The sequence below is a fragment of the Pantherophis guttatus genome, chromosome 6 (assembly GCF_059756535.1).
Source record: "Pantherophis guttatus breed Tessera chromosome 6, ASM5975653v1, whole genome shotgun sequence".
Taxonomy (NCBI): domain Eukaryota; kingdom Metazoa; phylum Chordata; class Lepidosauria; order Squamata; family Colubridae; genus Pantherophis; species Pantherophis guttatus.
Genome location: NC_142068.1, coordinates 77,470,867 through 77,487,329, shown reverse-complemented (window position 1 = coordinate 77,487,329; position 16,463 = coordinate 77,470,867). Strand labels below are relative to the sequence as shown.

The following is a 16,463-nucleotide window of genomic DNA, read 5'->3' as shown; positions in this document are numbered from 1 at the left end:
ACTGAACCCAGAATTAGGATCATAAGTTACGACAGTTGTTAAACGGGTCATCATGTGACTATGTCTGATTTTACAACCTTTTCTACATCAGATGTTAAACAAACACTGTAGCTGTTTATGCTGATCTGACAAAAACCATACATACCGTGTTTCCCTGAAAATAAGACTCTGTTTTATATTTTCTTGAACAATAAGGCTTGGCCTTATTGCCATGTGCTCAAAAACCCTATTGGGCTTATTATCAGGGGATGTCTTATTTTGGGGAAAACAGGGTTGCATCACGTGGCTGAGGACACTGCAAACAGCCAGTTGCGAGTGCCCAATAAGGCGGGTGGCCTGGCCTTTGAAATATCTAACAGGGATTGTAAGTAGCCATGGGAGGATGTGTCCATTTTAACTCTGAATGACCGCTAAGTGATCGGTCTTAATTTGAGGACTATTATTTATTATTTATTTAATTAAACTTATATACCGCCCTTCTCCCCAGGGGGACTCACGGCGGTGGACAGCCAGAAATTAAAACACATATAGTACAAAAGTTAAGAAAAAACTAAAATAGATTAAATCAGCGGCATTACCAATTTAAAATCCCAAATTTACAAAATCAAAAAATTCCCAATTTAAAACCCAAAATCCAATAAAATTAAAAGATTAAAAATCCCCATTAAAACCATTTAAGCTAGGCCGGCTTGTTGGAATAAATAAGTCTTCAGGGACTTATGGAAAGTGCGGACGTCCGGGATCAGTCGTATTTCAGGAGGTAGCTCATTCCATAGGGCGGGTGCCCCCACAGAGAAGGCTCTCCCCCACAGAGAGCCGCCAGCCGACATTGCTTGGCCGACGGCACCCTGAGGAGGTCCTCTCTGTGAGAGCGTATTGGCCGGTAGGAAGTTATCGGTAGCAGCAGGCGGTCTCGCAAGTATCCTGGCCCTATGCCATGGAGCGCTTTAAAGGTGAGAACCAACACCTTGAAGCGCACCCGGAAGACCACTGGGAACCAGTGCAGCTCGTGCAGGAGAGGTGTTATGTGGGAGCACCCTGTTGCTCCCATAATCACCCACGCGACTACCTGTATAACCTAGCAAATGATTTGTTGGTATCAAACTCTATTATACAATTGATGGCTACATAAATAGGGAGAAGATGGGGTTTGAATTTTGCCCAATGTGGGCACCCCCAGAGGAAGCAAAACAAAGTAAATCTCAACACAAGCACAATATCACCACAAAAATCATGCAATTTTCATGCTTGCCTCAGACATCAAGATAAAAATGGAGGGGGAAAAAAGCTTTATCTGCACACTGACATCATGATGCAATGCAAAAATTTTAGGGCATGTCAAATTTTTAATCTTTCAATTTCCAAACATTAGGGGGGCTCAAAAGTTGTGACAGGCCTTGTGGATTGTAAAGGTACTTTGGTTGCTTTAATATAATTTAGATGTGCTTGGTAAGTAACCACATGAATACCATAACTTTTTAATATTTTGTTTGTTTCCTATATGCCATTGTTTTAACATCACTGTGGTTTGCAAAAGATGTTTTCCAGAATATAATTTTTTATGTAAAGATAAAAAGTCTCTGTGTACCATGTGACTGACAGTTTATCCTCACAGTGAGAAACTGCTAAATGTAAATGAAGTCCTATTTTAGTTTGCTTCCTTACAACATACCGTATTTTTCGGAGTATAAGATGCACTTTTGCCCCAAAAAAGAGGGTGAAAATCTGGGTGCGTCTTATACTCCAAATGTAGCCCCGCCTGGCTTCTCAAAGGAGGTTTCAGAAGCTAAAAAAAGCATCAGAAACGAAGCTTCAGAAAAGGAGCCCCCAAACACAGCTTCAGAGGCTTTTTTTCTGAAGCTCTGTTTCGGAGGCTTTCAGAGGCAGAAAAAAAAAGCAAAGCACAGAGCTCACAACCAACAAACCTGTTCCTAAAGTTCACCTCTGGGAACAGCTGATTGGGGGTATTCCAGGAGGCCGATCCACCCGCCAATCAGCTTTTTTCTTATTTTCCTCCCCAAAAACTATGGTGAGTCTTATACTCCGAAAAATACGGTACATTTCAAAAGTCCTGCTGCATTATTGAACTAGTCCCACCAGACTCACAAGACTGGTCAAGTCTGCAGAAAAAGAATGTCAAAAATCTGTAATTCCAAAAACAAAGCACATAGTCAAATAAACAAACTAAAGCTAGACAGTTCTGTGAATTTTGTACAACTCTTGGTCTAAAGCAGAGGTGGGGAACCATGGCCTTGTCTCTTCCCACGTTACTATAACCATGTTGCTTGTATCTTTCAATTTATATTTTTTTTATTTGTTTCCTAGTACGATTTGATAGTAACCTTGACTATCGCTAAGTGTTGTATCTTTTTATTCTTGATGAATGTATTTTATTCTCCTTATGTACACTGAGAGCATATACACCAAAGACAAATTCCTTGACTCTTTTATTCCATCAAGCAGGCTTGGCCTAATCTCCTCCCTCTTTTAATATATAAATTTTAAATCTGTTCTTAAATTATTGGGGTGTTTTAATTTGTCTGGGCCAAAATGATTTAATTTGATTTTAACTGGTTTTTTAAATTTTTGTATTTATGTATTTTATTGCTTGGCTGTTCACCGCCCTGAGTCCTTCGGGAGTAGGGCGGTATACAAATCAAATAAAACAAACAAACAAAACAAACTTGTCCAATCACACTTGGCCAATAAAGAATTCTATTCTATTCTATTCTATTGTGGACTTCAACTCTCAGATTTCCTGAGCCAGCATGGGATTCTAGGAGTTGAAGTCCACAAGTCGTAAAAGGGCCATCATTGCCTATCCTACTACCTGAATAGTCTCTGCCTACACATTTACAACAAACCCTAGTGAGAGAGCTTGCTTGAGCAAAAGATATTCCCATTTTTTTAAAAAAAATCCACACAAAGTATCAATTGTATGCATGCACAAACTGCAAAAAACACTAATTAGAGAGTAGACTCAGAAATGTTACTCATGCTCTTTTGAAGAATGTACAGTTGGGAAGAAGTTGGATCCTACATGCTTTTATGATGTAAAATACCGATACTACATTGTGTAAGGACATCTATTGTCCTCGGTTAATGCTGTGAAGAACATGGTATTCTGATTATCATTCACATAAGTATATCACTGCAGATTTTTTTAGAAATCTGGACTGCATACACTAGATTATAAATTTGATTTCCTATTGATACATAAAGTGACTTCAGTGTTAAAAGTGGCTTCTTCAATTGTAAAATGAGACATAAAAATGCATGTAAGACTTAGTATTACAGAGGGTCAATACCTTTTTCTATATTTTTATTTTTATTTCTTTTCTCTTTTTATATGAAACAGTAAACAACACTCAAAAAAGTATATCTTTGGTTCATATCGTGATGCTCATCATGCTTCACTACACTATCCACATATATTTTGAAAGCTTTAATTATCATTCTGCTAACAGTTTAAGCTGTTTTATAAAATGAACAATCAGATTCATATGATGGCCAGTCACGCAGACGTTAATGAAAAACTGTCCCATATCATTTAATTTTTCAGGACTTTTAGCAACAAATTATCATGATGAGAAACATAACTGTGCAATTGAAAGGCAACATTTACATAGCTAATTAGCAAAGTATATCACATTTTATTTGGAGCAGCCTTATTCAGCCTGTGCCTCCTCTAAATGGCTTAGGGCACCTTTACTGCCAAAGATGTTCAACAAGTATCAGAAACACAACAGGATTGGGCAACATTTATATGTTTTGCTGTGCAACACACTGCATTACTGAAAGAATCTGGACATTCAATGGTACAACAATCAATTCACTTTCTTCAGCCTATTTCTGAGAACTGCTCTGCAGTTGCAATGATGGCCACTTTCCTATACAGTACCATAATTTACCAACGTCTTTCAGTTTTGTGTACCGTCAAATGTTATTTGTTTGTTTATTTGTTTATTTTATTTTATTTGCCACCCATCCTGCTGTGAGGAGCCTTTGGGCAATTTACAATACAGTCTATTAATTGTTATACAGGTAATCTCCGGGTTACAAACGTTCCCTTAGCGAACATTCAAAGTTACGTGATAAGCACGCCCTAGCGTTTATGAAGAAGTCCCGAAACTATGAATCTTGCAGCACCACAGCAGTTGTTCTCCCTCATGAACAACCGCAGAGGCTCTGCAACATTCGTCCTGCATATTGCCGGCTGAAATAGAGTTTCTGGGGGGCAGATCTGTCCGGGCCTCCAGAGGCCTTGCCCAGCATGTTGCCAACCGAGGCCTCTGGAGGCCCGAATGGAGCTTCTGAGGGGCGGATCCACCTCTCAGAAGCTCCATTTCGGCCGACAACATGCCAGGCGAGGCCTGCGGAGGCCTGAACAGAGCGTCGGAGGGGCGCACACAGGTGAGAGAGGAGACTGCTTGCTAGATCTTCACAAGGAAAGTGACCAGGCATGGCAGGTTGGGGGGGGGAAGCAATTGTGGATAGCATGAGGTATTTCAGTGGGTCAGGGAGACCTTCGGTGGTCTTAGGCAAGTGGCCTATTCCATCACTAGCCCCCCTCTCATGGCCTTCCCCGCCCTGAAATAGCTTGCGTGTATTTAACGAGCCTCTCATTCAATTAGCAAATGTGTGGGCGAAAGGAGGGAGTGATCCTACTCAAGGTACGAGATTCACTCCCATGAATCCTTGGGTTACGAATGGAATGGGCAGGCTCAATTACATTCCTAACTCAAGGAACTCCTGTACCTCTTTAATCACCTCTTTAAGCATTTACAATGCTTACTCACTTGGAGAAACAGCAGTGTGGCATAAAACAGCTGTACCCAAGTACTTTTCACTGGGATTTCAAAATGCTGATACAGGTAGACTTCAATTTAACAACCACAATTGAGCCCAGCATTTTACTACCTTTTTTGCCATAGTTCTTAAGTAAATCACTGCAACTGTTAAGTTAGTAACACGGTGGTTAAGAGAATCTGGCTTCCCCATTGACTTTGCTTGTCAAAGGATCACAAAAGGTGATCACGTGACCTCAGGACACTATAATCATTGTAAATATGAATCAGTTGCCCAGTCCATATATTGGTCATGTGACCATGGGGATACTACAACAGTCGTAAGTGTGAAAAAGTCACTTTTTTCAATGCCATGGTAACTTCAAATGGTCACAAAAGGAATGGTTGTAAATTGAAGAATATCTATAATATGGGGAGAAAATCTAAGAATAAAGGAAGGAATAACACACCTGTATGAGACCAGTTTCTATGTTTTTCACATCACTATGGAAAAAGAAATATACCTTAATACAGATCCACAATTATTAAGAATAGTTTTCTAACCATGTAAACATGATTTTTGATACCATGTGAACCAATATTTTGTCTAGGCAATTTAATCTAATGGATGTAGGTATTATTCAGTATGCACTGGAAAAATATGCATCTCAATACAATCAGCCAAAACTGCCAAAGGTGCACAATAATGTATTCATAATTAGCATCCATTAGTTACTAAAGAACTTCTGAAATGAGAAGTCTTCTGCATTGAAAAATGAAATGCTCCACCCGATCACCTTGGAATCTCCCCGTGAAGTTCTTCTCAATTTTTCAACCAAACTTCTAGAGGGAGGAACGTCAATTACAGTACCACAACTGTGTGCTGACATCGCATTCACCACAACTTTTAACAAAAAAAGAATGTGTTTCAAGGGTTTTTCTCAATCTTTCATTTAGTGGTTAGCGAAAGACCTTTGTTTCTTGTTTCACAAGAAGGGAAACACAAAACAGGAAGCACCAGGTTGTTCTTCAGGCACAGCAAAAACTGCATTATCTCAGGGTGGAGGAGGAGCCCTGTGTAAGTCCAATCTTTTTTAACACAGAAATGAGTCTGGACAACTTTCCGATATTGAGATTTTAGGTCAGTGATGGTGAACCTTTTCAGCACTCACGGAAACATCGCGCGCACATATGCTTGTCAGGGTCACGCTATGGAAAAGCTGAACTTCCGGGTTCTAGCATGCATGCGCGCCCAACTATCAACTGGCCGATGCGCATGCGCAGGCCGGTTTTTGGCACTGCCGCGCGCATGAAGGGATTGCACTCTGGAAAAGCTGAACTTCCAGGTTCTGGCGGACACGCGCACCTCACAATTATCTGGCCGTTGTGCATGCACACAGAGGTTTTCGGCACTGCCACGCACGCAAAGGACAGATGATCGTTGCACGCGCATGCATGCCAGAAACCCAAAGCACAAACAGGCAAGGCCGCGCGACATGGCTTTGCGTGCCACTTTGGGCACGCATGCCCTAGGTTCGCCATCACGGTTTTAGGTTATTAGTGGGATTCAATTCAATTCAGTTTATTACAGTCATAGACCAGAGACCAGAACAAATAAAAACACTCAATAAATATACAACTAAAAATTATGGAATAGAATAATAAATAACAGATAAACTCTATCATAAAATCCAGTCTGTCAATTACGCATGGTCTAACTATACTAAAATTTTACAATCCATAAACTGTGTGGCCCGTAGTCAGTTTAATACTAAAAGGGGAAGGAATAAGCAATGCAAAAAATTAACCACATTTGTTGTATAAAATAGCTGTGGTGGGTTAAGACACGTGTTTCCGATGAATCCCCAGTGCCGCTGCGCAGAATCTAGCCACCTGCGCTGTAGTTATGGACTGTTCATCCTTAAGCAGCCACTGGAGATAAGCAGTGTCGGAATGGCCAGGATACCTAGCAATTATTGGAAGGATATGTTTTTTCCGAATGTCTCTGTAAGAGGAACATCGAAGGAATATGTGACCAACAGTTTCCACCTCTCCTGAGCCACAGGAACAGTCTTTCAGTCAGTGGTATCTTTTTACACTTGCCGTACAGGACGGCCGACGGAAGCGCATGGCAACGTGGGAGCGAAAATGCTTTCCGATGGTTTGCCAACACCAACTGCCCAAGATTAAGTAACATTAAGGAGTAACAACATATCTAACGGCATCTGGAGCCAGAAACAGCAGAGCTTTCCCCAAGTCCGTTCCCTTTTCAATGTTACTAAAGATTATTAGTGAATTTCCCTTGGGGAAACCTGGCTTTGAAAGCATATACTGTTTAAGGACATAAATATAAAGGAAAAAAAATTACAGGCAGTCTTCAACTTACAACCACAACTGAGCCCAAAATTTATGTTGCTAAGCGAGACAGTTGTTGAGTGAATTTTGCCCCAATTTATGATGGTTCTTGCCACAGTTGCTAAGTGAATCACTGCAGCTGTTAAGTTAGTAAACAGGGCTGTTAAGTGAATCTGGCTTTCCATTGACTTCGCTTATCAAAAAAAAGAAAAAGAAAAGTCACAAAAAGTGATCACATAACCCCGGGACACTGCAACTGTCATAAATACAAACCAGTTGCCCAGCATCCAAATTTTGATCATGTGTCCATTGGGGATGCTGTCATGGTCATCTAAGTGTGAAAAAACGGTCACAAAAGTCACTTTTTTTCAGTGACCTTGTTACTTTGAACAGTCACTAAATGAACCGTTGTAAGTTGAGGACTACCTGTAAAGTAAACCGTGGAAAATAAGGCAAGGCGGGGAAAACATTTTAGGATAGAAGAAAAATCCTGAGCTACAGCCTGAACCATCAACCAAACCCAAAAGGATTTGCGCTTAAAATCCCCATTTGATTTAGGAAAAGCAACAGGATTCCTTCCACACCTGGTCACTATTTAGAATAGAATTCTTTATTGGCCAAGTGTGATTGGACACACAAGGAATTTGTCTTTGGTGCATAAGCTCTCAGTGTACATAAAAAGAAAAATAAAATGCATTCATCAAGAATCATAAGATACAACACTTAGTGATCGTCATAGGTTACTAAATAAGCAATCAACAAAAATCATACTGTACTAGCAAACTAAATAAAACAATATAAATCATAACAAGTTTATAGTCATAAACATGGGAGGAGATAGGCAATAGGAAGGATGAGAGGAATAATAGTAATACAGAGTTAGTAAATAGTTTGACAGTGTTGTGGGAATTAGTTGTTTAGCAGAGTGATGGCATGGGGTTGGGTGGGCGGAAACTGTCTTTGTGTCTAGTTGTTCTGGTGTGCAGTGCCCTATAGTGTGTATTTTTTTTTTTATTTGACTCAGGAAGTAAACTAATAAAATAATAAATAAGTAATAATAAAATATATAATAAAATTACACAATAAAATAAGTAATAGTAAAATATTAGTAGTAGTAGTAGTAGTAGTAGTCATATTTCTATGCCGCCCACTCTCCAAGTACTCTGGATGCCTTACACCAAAGACAGTATACTAAATAGCATATTGCCCCCTAACAATCTGGGTAATAAAATATAATATAAAATAAAACAATAAAATAAGTAATAATAAAATATAATATAAAATAAAACAATAAGTAATAATAAAATATAAAATAAAAACTAATAAAATAAGTAATAATAAAATATGTAATAAAATAAAACAATACAATAAGTAATAAAAAATATATAATAAAATAAAACAATAAAATAAGTAATAATAAAATATAATATAAAATAAAACAATAAAATAAGTAATGATAAAATATAAAATAAAAACTAATAATAAAGTAATAATAAAATATGTAATAAAATAAAACAATACAATAAGTAATAAAAAATATATAATAAGTAATAATAAAATATATAGTAAAATAAAACAATAAAATAAGTAATAATAAAATATATAATAAAACAAAACAAAATAAATAATAATAAAATATAAAATAAACTAATAAAATAAGCAATAATAAAATATATAATAAAATAAAATAATAAAATAAGACAAATAAACTCCGTTTATCTGACCCAGGAAGAGCGACTGTTTTGCTTTGCATCCTTTTTTTTTTTTTTTTTGCTTTTGGGGCGGGAGGAAAAAAAAAAAAAAACCCAAAAACCCCCAAAGATCCGGGACCGATTAGACGTTCGCTTCCTCGAAAACATCCCCACTAGCGATCCTGGCGTGCCGGACTGTCTGCAACCCCACGCAGTGCAAAAAGTCCCGGGTCTGCATCGCCGCTCGCGGGCGGACGGACTGCCGGACAGCCGGACAGACGTCGGGAGAAGGAGACGAGAGATGACACGAGTCACCGGTGGAGAAGCCGGCCGGGGAGGCTTGAACTCTCCCGGGGCAAGTTGCAAAAAAACGGGGCGCTTTGCCGTTTCCCACCCTCCCCTCCTTTGCAAAAGAAGTGCAAAGTCGGAGATGGAGGAGAAGGTGAGGACTCACCATGGCGCCCCCCAGATCTCCTCCTCCTCCTCCTCCTCCTCCTTCCGTGGCGTGGCCCGAGAGCGGGGTCGGCGGTCGATGGCGGCTCTCTCGTTCCGAATCGTCGTCCCGGCCTGCCCGGTTCGCCTTCCCTCGCGGCCGCCCAAGCAAGAGCGCCTGGGTCTCTTAGGCGTCGGGTTGGGAGGGGGGATTGGAATGGAGTGGAGCGGGGAGGGAGGGGGCGGGGCTGAAAAAGGTCTCTCCCGCGGACGGCTCCGCCCCTTTTCAAGCCTCGCGCGCGACTGGACGCGGGTTAGAGAGAGGGGCGGGCCCTGGCGAAGGGCTCCCCTCAGCCAGGCTGAGATTTGACGATTGCGGTGCTTGCGGCCGGCCGGCCCAGAAAAAAAACAAAAAAAAAGGCGCAGGCGCACTTCCCAAAGCCTCTCCTCCTCCTCCTCCTTCATCCCGCCGCACATCCTTGGGTTGGGATTGGCAGCGCCCCCTAGTGCAGACCTCGCGAATTGTACAATTCTGCATCCTATAGAGCTGCTGGTCGGTCAGCCGTTCGGCGGGAGAACCGAAGCTCTACTTGGGTCCTGAGAGGATTTCTGGGCGCCGGAGAGACTTTGGGGCAAACGGGAGAAACCTCCCGGGATTTTCCCCGTTGCAGAGGAGTTAGGAGTCCCGGTTAGGTGGCCCTGGCATTAGAAGTGTGAAGTGTGGGGTGAAATCACCCCGTGGTTTCCTTTTTTTTTTTTTTTTAACCCCTCTGGATGCAATCTAGCGCCTGGATCTCTTTTAATATCAATTTCCTTTTTCTTTTTCAGATTAATCCCCCTTCCCTCTTCCCAATGCAGGTAGTCCTCGATTTACAACAGTTCATTGAGCGTGACCGTTCAAAGTTACAATGGCACTGGACAAAAGGGCTTATGTGACCCGTTTTTTTCACACTTGTGACTTTTGCAGCACCCCAACGATTATGCGATCAAAATTCAGATGCTTGGCAACTGGCTCATGGTTCTGACCCTTGCTGTGTCCCAAGTTTTGCGACCTTCTGATAAGCAACATCAATGGGGAAGCCAGATTCACTTAACAACCGGGTTACTATGATCAACAGCGGTGATTCACTTAACAACTGTGACAAGAAAGCTTGTAAAATGGGCCAAAGCTCATCACTTAACAAATGTCTCACTTAACAACAGAAATGTTGGGCTCAGTTGCAGTTGTAAACGGAGGACTGACTACCTCTAATACCAGGGGCTAAGAAATAATCTAGATAAATCACTGCAATTTCAATGAAGTCTTTCAAACTTTGCATAAGGTTTGGCTAGCTGTGCATCCTGGTATGAATGATGGAGCATTGTACTCCTAACCGAACTACAAAAGTGCCCCTGGAAGTAGAACTGTCCAGTCCTGTAAACAGAAAGTTGGATTTAGCAAGATCATGATTCCCCCACCCACCCAGGAGAGCAGGTTTTTTTTTTTTAATTTGATTTATATGCCGCCCTTCTCCGGAGACTCAGGGCGGCTTACAATGCGTTAAGCAATAGCCTTCATACTTTTGTATATTTTATACAAAGTCAGCTTATTGCCCCCACAAACGGGGTCCTCAATTTATCTACCTTAGAAAGGATGGAAGGCTGAGTCAACCTTGAGCCTGGTGAGATTCGAACTTACAGTAATTGCAGACAGCTGGTATTAATCACAATGCTATCAGTCTGCTGAGCCACCAGGCCCGTTTCAATGGCTGAAGCCACTGTTTCTCTTGGGACGGTCACTTAAATTCCTGGGTTTTGAAAAAAAAAAAATCCCACACTTCCTGTTTTTACCTGCAGGAGCTTGCTGATTTGCATCACTTGACTGCAGCCTATTTAAATGGTAGGTATAATAAGAGATGGGTGGATGGATTACATTGATGGATGGATTTAAATTTAGGCATTTAAATTTAGTAAATAAATAAAATGGATGGATTATGCGCCATGGTTGACTCTTACTAACTTTATGGGATGGATTTCCTCCATGACATCTGTCCTTAATGGTCTTCTCACCAGTAACTGAGCCCTTCCACCTTGTTGCTGGTCAGCTTCTTCTTTTCTTTCTTTCTCCTTTTCCAGCATTAGAACCTTCTCCAGAGAGCTGGGTCATCATGCAAGATGTCCAAAATAGAAAAATTTTGGACCTGGTGATTTGTGCCTTGCTTGAAAACTTTGGGTTGATTTGTTCAATTTGGTTTGCTTTCTTGGTTGTCCTTCATATTCTCGGGAGTCTTCTCCAACACCAGTGTTCAAAAGTATCAAGAGTTTTCATATCCTGCTTCTTCCAAGTCCAGTAATAACAGAAGATAAATGTAAATACTAAATCCCAGGAGGTAGATATTAGAAGATTATCTAATTCCCTCCCACCCCTCTCTGTGCATAAATCTAGTAAGGCACCTTTCACCACATAAAAATGTCTTTAATAAAAATAGGTGTCTACCAGTGGTGGGATTCAAACATTTTTACTACTGATTCTGTGGGCGCGGCTTGGTGGGCATGGCAGGGGAAGGATACTGTAAAATCTCCATTCCCACCCCACTCCAGGGGAAGGTTACTCCAAAATCCCCATTTCCTCCGATCAGCTGAGACTCGGGAGGCAGAGAATAGATGGGGGTGGAGCAGGGGTGGGTTCTAAAATGTTTTACTACCGGTTCTGGGGGCGTGGCTTATTTTGTGGGCGTGGCTTGATAGTCATGTGACAATTCTTTAGGATTTAGCAGGATACTGGTCTACCAGGCTTTTAACTGCTTGTATCGGTCTACTCATTTATTTTTGCAGGCATTGGACTACCCATTTATTTTTGCAGGCACCGGTCTACTCATTTGTTTTTGGACGCACCTTTCTACCACCAAACTGTCTTTTACCACTGATCAGCTGTAGGGCGGCCCTTTGAAACCCCCTGGCAAGAGTTTTTTTCCTTATAGCCTATCAGCTGGGACTCAGGAGGCAGCAATAGATTGGGGGTGGGGCCAAATAAAAGGTAAGAATAACGCGGGGGGGCAGGGGGGGCAGAACTGGTTCGGTGATGTCATATCGTCACCACTACCGGCTCGGCGGAACCGGGAGGAACCCACCACTGAGGTGGAGCCAGTCAGAGGTGGTATACTCAAAATTTCCTCTACTGCTTCTCCGAAACGGGTCAGAACCAGGGGTGAAATCCAGCAGGTTCTGACAGCTTCTGGAGAACTGGTAGCGGAAATTTTGAGCAGTTCAGAGAACCGGCAGCGGAAATTTTGAGTAGTTTGGAGAACCAGCAAATACCACCTCTGACTGGCCCAAGTGGGGTGGGAATGGGGATTTTGCGGTATCCTTCCCCTGCCACACCCACTAAGCCATGCCCACCAAGCCACACCACACCACCAAGCCACGCCCACAGAACCAGTAGTAAAAAAAATTGGATTTCACCACTGGTCAGAACCTGCTGAATACCACCTCTGGTGTCTACTTTAGTAACGACACAGATTCTTTGATAAGACTATTTAAGAAGGCCTTAAGATATGAAAAGGTGAGAAAAATCACTGTTATATGTATTCAACAGTCAAGTGCACAATGTATTAAGACAAAAACAATGTCCATTGGGAACAAACTGCATCCATCCAAAAGGTTTATTTATGGAACTTTAGAAAGAGAAAGAATCCGAAATCTCAGGTATAGGATTGTGACAGGGAATGAAATAGATCACAGGAAGGTTCTTTCTTTCTTTCTTTTTTATTCTTTCATTCCTATTTATTATTTTATTATCTCTTTTATTAATGTGAAACTGTATTTTGAGGTGTGCCTCATCATGGCTTTAATATATTCTGGGTGAAATGTTAAATGTTTTAAGGGGCAAGTACTTTTATGATAGTAGATCTTATTTATTTATTTATTTATTTATTTATTTATTTATTTAAATTTATATACCGCCCTTCTCCCGAAGGACTCAGGGCGGTGAACAGCTGGAATTAAGATACATATAATATAAAAGTTAAAATAACTAAAATAAATTAAATCGATTGGCCTCCCAATTTAAAACCCCACATCCATACAATTTAAAAAACTAACCCATAAGACCTTTTAGGCTAGGCCGGCTTGGTGGAATAAAAAAGTCTTCAAGGCCTTACGGAAAGTATGGTGGTCCGGGGTCAGTCGTATTCCGGGAGGGAGCTCATTCCAGAGGGCGGGTGCCCCCACAGAGAAGGCTCTCCCCCTGGGGGCCGCCAGCCGACATTGCTTGACCGACGGCACCCTGAGGAGGCCCTCTCTGTGAGAGTGTATTGGCCGGTGGGAGGTTATCGGTTGCAGAAGGAAGTCTCGTAAATACCCTGGCCCTAAGCCATGGAGCGCTTTAAAGGTGAGAACCAATACCTTGAAGCGCACCCGGAAGACCACTGGGAGCCAGTGCAAGAAGCTCTATTCTATTCTACCACCTCTTGCAATATTAAGCAACACACAGTATCAACAGTAGAAACCTTCAGGTTTCTAGGTTCCATTAAGATCTTGAAATGGACACCTAACGTTAGAACCGTCCTTAAAAAGGCACAACAAAGAATGTTTTCTTCCTGCGTCAACTCAGAAAGCTCAGGTGGCCCAACGGATCTGCTGATGCAGTTCTACAGAGGAATTATTGAGTCTGTTATTTGCACCTCAGTAACTGTCAGGTTTGGCACAGCGTCCAAACAGGACAGGTACAGACTTCAACGGATAGTTAGGACTGCAGAAAAAAACAATCAACTGTCTTCCATTGAAGTTCTGTATAGTGCACAAACCAGAAAGAGAGCTGAGAAAATATCTACAGACCCTTCACATCCTGGACATAATCTATTTCAACTCTTCCCCTCAAGACGCTGCTCTAGAGCAGTGATGGCTAACCATTTTGCCATCATGTGCCAAAAGCGGGGGAGTGCGGGGGGGTCACGCACACATGTGCCCACATCCATAATTCAATGTGCCCTGCTCCCCACGCATGTGCGTGTGACCCCCCCCCCATGCTCCCCCCATTTTTGGAACATGATGGGACGGTGAACCTGGGGAGGGCAAAAACAGCCTTCCCCACCCCCCTGGAAGCCCTCCAGAGGCCAGAAACTGCCCGTTTCCTAACTTCCGGTGGAACCGGAAGACCCGTTTTTCACCTTCCCAGGCTCCAGAGCCTTTCTAGGAGCCTGGGGAGGGCAAAAATGGCCTTTCCCACCTCCCTGAAGCCCTCCAGAGGCCAGAAACAGCCCATTTTCCAACTTCCGGTGGGCCCGGAAGACCTGAAAATCAGTTGGCTGGCGTGCGCATGCGCACTGGAACTGAGCTAGGGCAACGCTCGCGTGCCCACATATATGGCTCTGTGTGTCATCTGTGGCATGCGTGCCATAGGTTTGCCATTGCGACTCTAGAGCATTGCATACCAAAACCACCAGACATAGTTTTTTCCCCCATGCCATCACTCTGCTGAATATTTAATTCCTACATTCCTTTCATTTCTTATCTTTTCTCATCTTTCCTACTATCTTCTCCTATTGGTTTCTTACAATTTATCAATTGTTGTTTATGATTAATTATTGTAATCGGTGGTGGTATTCAGACGATTCTATCCGGCTCAGGCAAATCGGTAGCAGCCGATGCGGGAGGTTCCGCCCACCCACCTGGACATCATCACATCCCGTTTTTGACGATCTGCACATGTGCAGAAGTCTCTGCGCATGCGTGGAGGTGCGCGCGCTCTCACATTTGCAAACCGGTAGCGAAGGTAAGTGAAATACCTTGTGATTGTAACTATGATTTATGACCTATGATTTATGACCTATGAACCCCTTACTTGCTGTTTATATGTACACTTCTGCACCAGAGATAAATTCCTCGTGTGTGCAATCACACTTGGCCATTCTATTCTATTCTATTCTATTCTATTCTATTCTATTCTATTCTATTCCATTCCATTCCATTCCATTCCATTCTAAAAAAAATAAATATAGCATGTGAAAACAAAGCCGGAGTTTCAACTCTTCGTGGGTAGAAGACACCAATTTTGCTGAGTGTGTCATGAGATAATTGCATTATTTTAATAAGGGAAATGCTGGACTTTTCTTGTTCTTGCATAATACAGCAAAATCCGTTTATGCAAAGCTGATGTGTACAAGTAAGCAACCTCCACCATGACATGCATTTTTGTGGTTAATGATTATAGCATTAAAAATAACAAACACAATAATTTCTTTCCTTTCATTCGTTTAGCTTATAATTTAATTATTAGATATTTATCCCACCCTTAATTATTTTATAAATAACTCAAGGCAGCAAACATGCCTAACATTCTTTCCTCCTCCTATTTTCCTCGCAACAACAACGTTGGGAGATGGATTGGGCTGAGACAGAGTGACTGGCCCAAAAATCACCCAGCTGGCTTTTGTGACTAAGGCAGGATTAGAACTCAGGTCCCCTGGTTTAAACATTTTCTAAAACTACAGCGAAAACCATTTGATTATAAAGCAGCATCAGGCAAAACAGTTTTTTTGAACTTGTTAAAAAGCGTACAAAAGTTATTAAACCACCATAAGCCTCTCCTTCTATCTATTCAGCAGTTTATTTGAGTCTTATGTTTAATAGATAGGTTGGGTGTGGGTGTGTATGTGTACGTTGGTTCATGTTGGTTGATGAATGAATGATGATGTGTATCTCTGTCTCTCTGTCTCTCTCTCTCTCTGTCTCTCTCTCTCTCTCTCTCTCTCTCTCTCTCTCTCTCTCTCTCTCTCTCTCGGTGGGGGTGGGGGTGGGGGTGTATAGTGTTTTTCTATTGAGGCACCTGGTCTACCCCAACATGTGGGAGGGAGCATACTGCATCCCTTTCACCTTTCAGCTCCAATCCAGGAGCCCTCAAGTAGTCACATTGATGACAAACCATTTTATACCAAATTTATATTTCGCTGATAAAGAAATAAAGGGAGACTAGTCTACATCTATTTCAAGCTATTTAGCTCTCATCTTTATCAGACAGACAGACAGACAGACAGACAGACAGACAGACAGACAGATATAGATATATGTAGGTCTTTGGTTATTTGGGTTTTGTCCCGTGTAAAATTGGAAGTATTTTGGCGACGTTTCAACAAAGTCTCATTTGTCATCTTCAGGCTGGTGTCTTCGGCCTTGTGCTTCTAGGAGCAACGTGTGATCGTGGCACAAGGCTAAAGACGGC

The 16,463-nt window shown here is 41.8% G+C and overlaps 1 protein-coding gene across 1 annotated transcript in view; it reads right to left on the bottom strand.

The window, feature by feature from the left end:
- The window catches only part of SGPL1 (sphingosine-1-phosphate lyase 1), a 53,702-nt gene extending 44,015 nt beyond the window's left edge, over positions 1-9,687 (bottom strand). Inside the window, exon 1 of the mRNA XM_034426022.3 lies at positions 9,288-9,687. Coding sequence (XP_034281913.1) covers positions 9,288-9,290 — 3 coding nt within the window. The 5' untranslated portion in view covers positions 9,291-9,687. The remainder of the gene's footprint in view (positions 1-9,287) is intronic.
- Between the last annotated feature and the right edge of the window lie 6,776 nt (positions 9,688-16,463).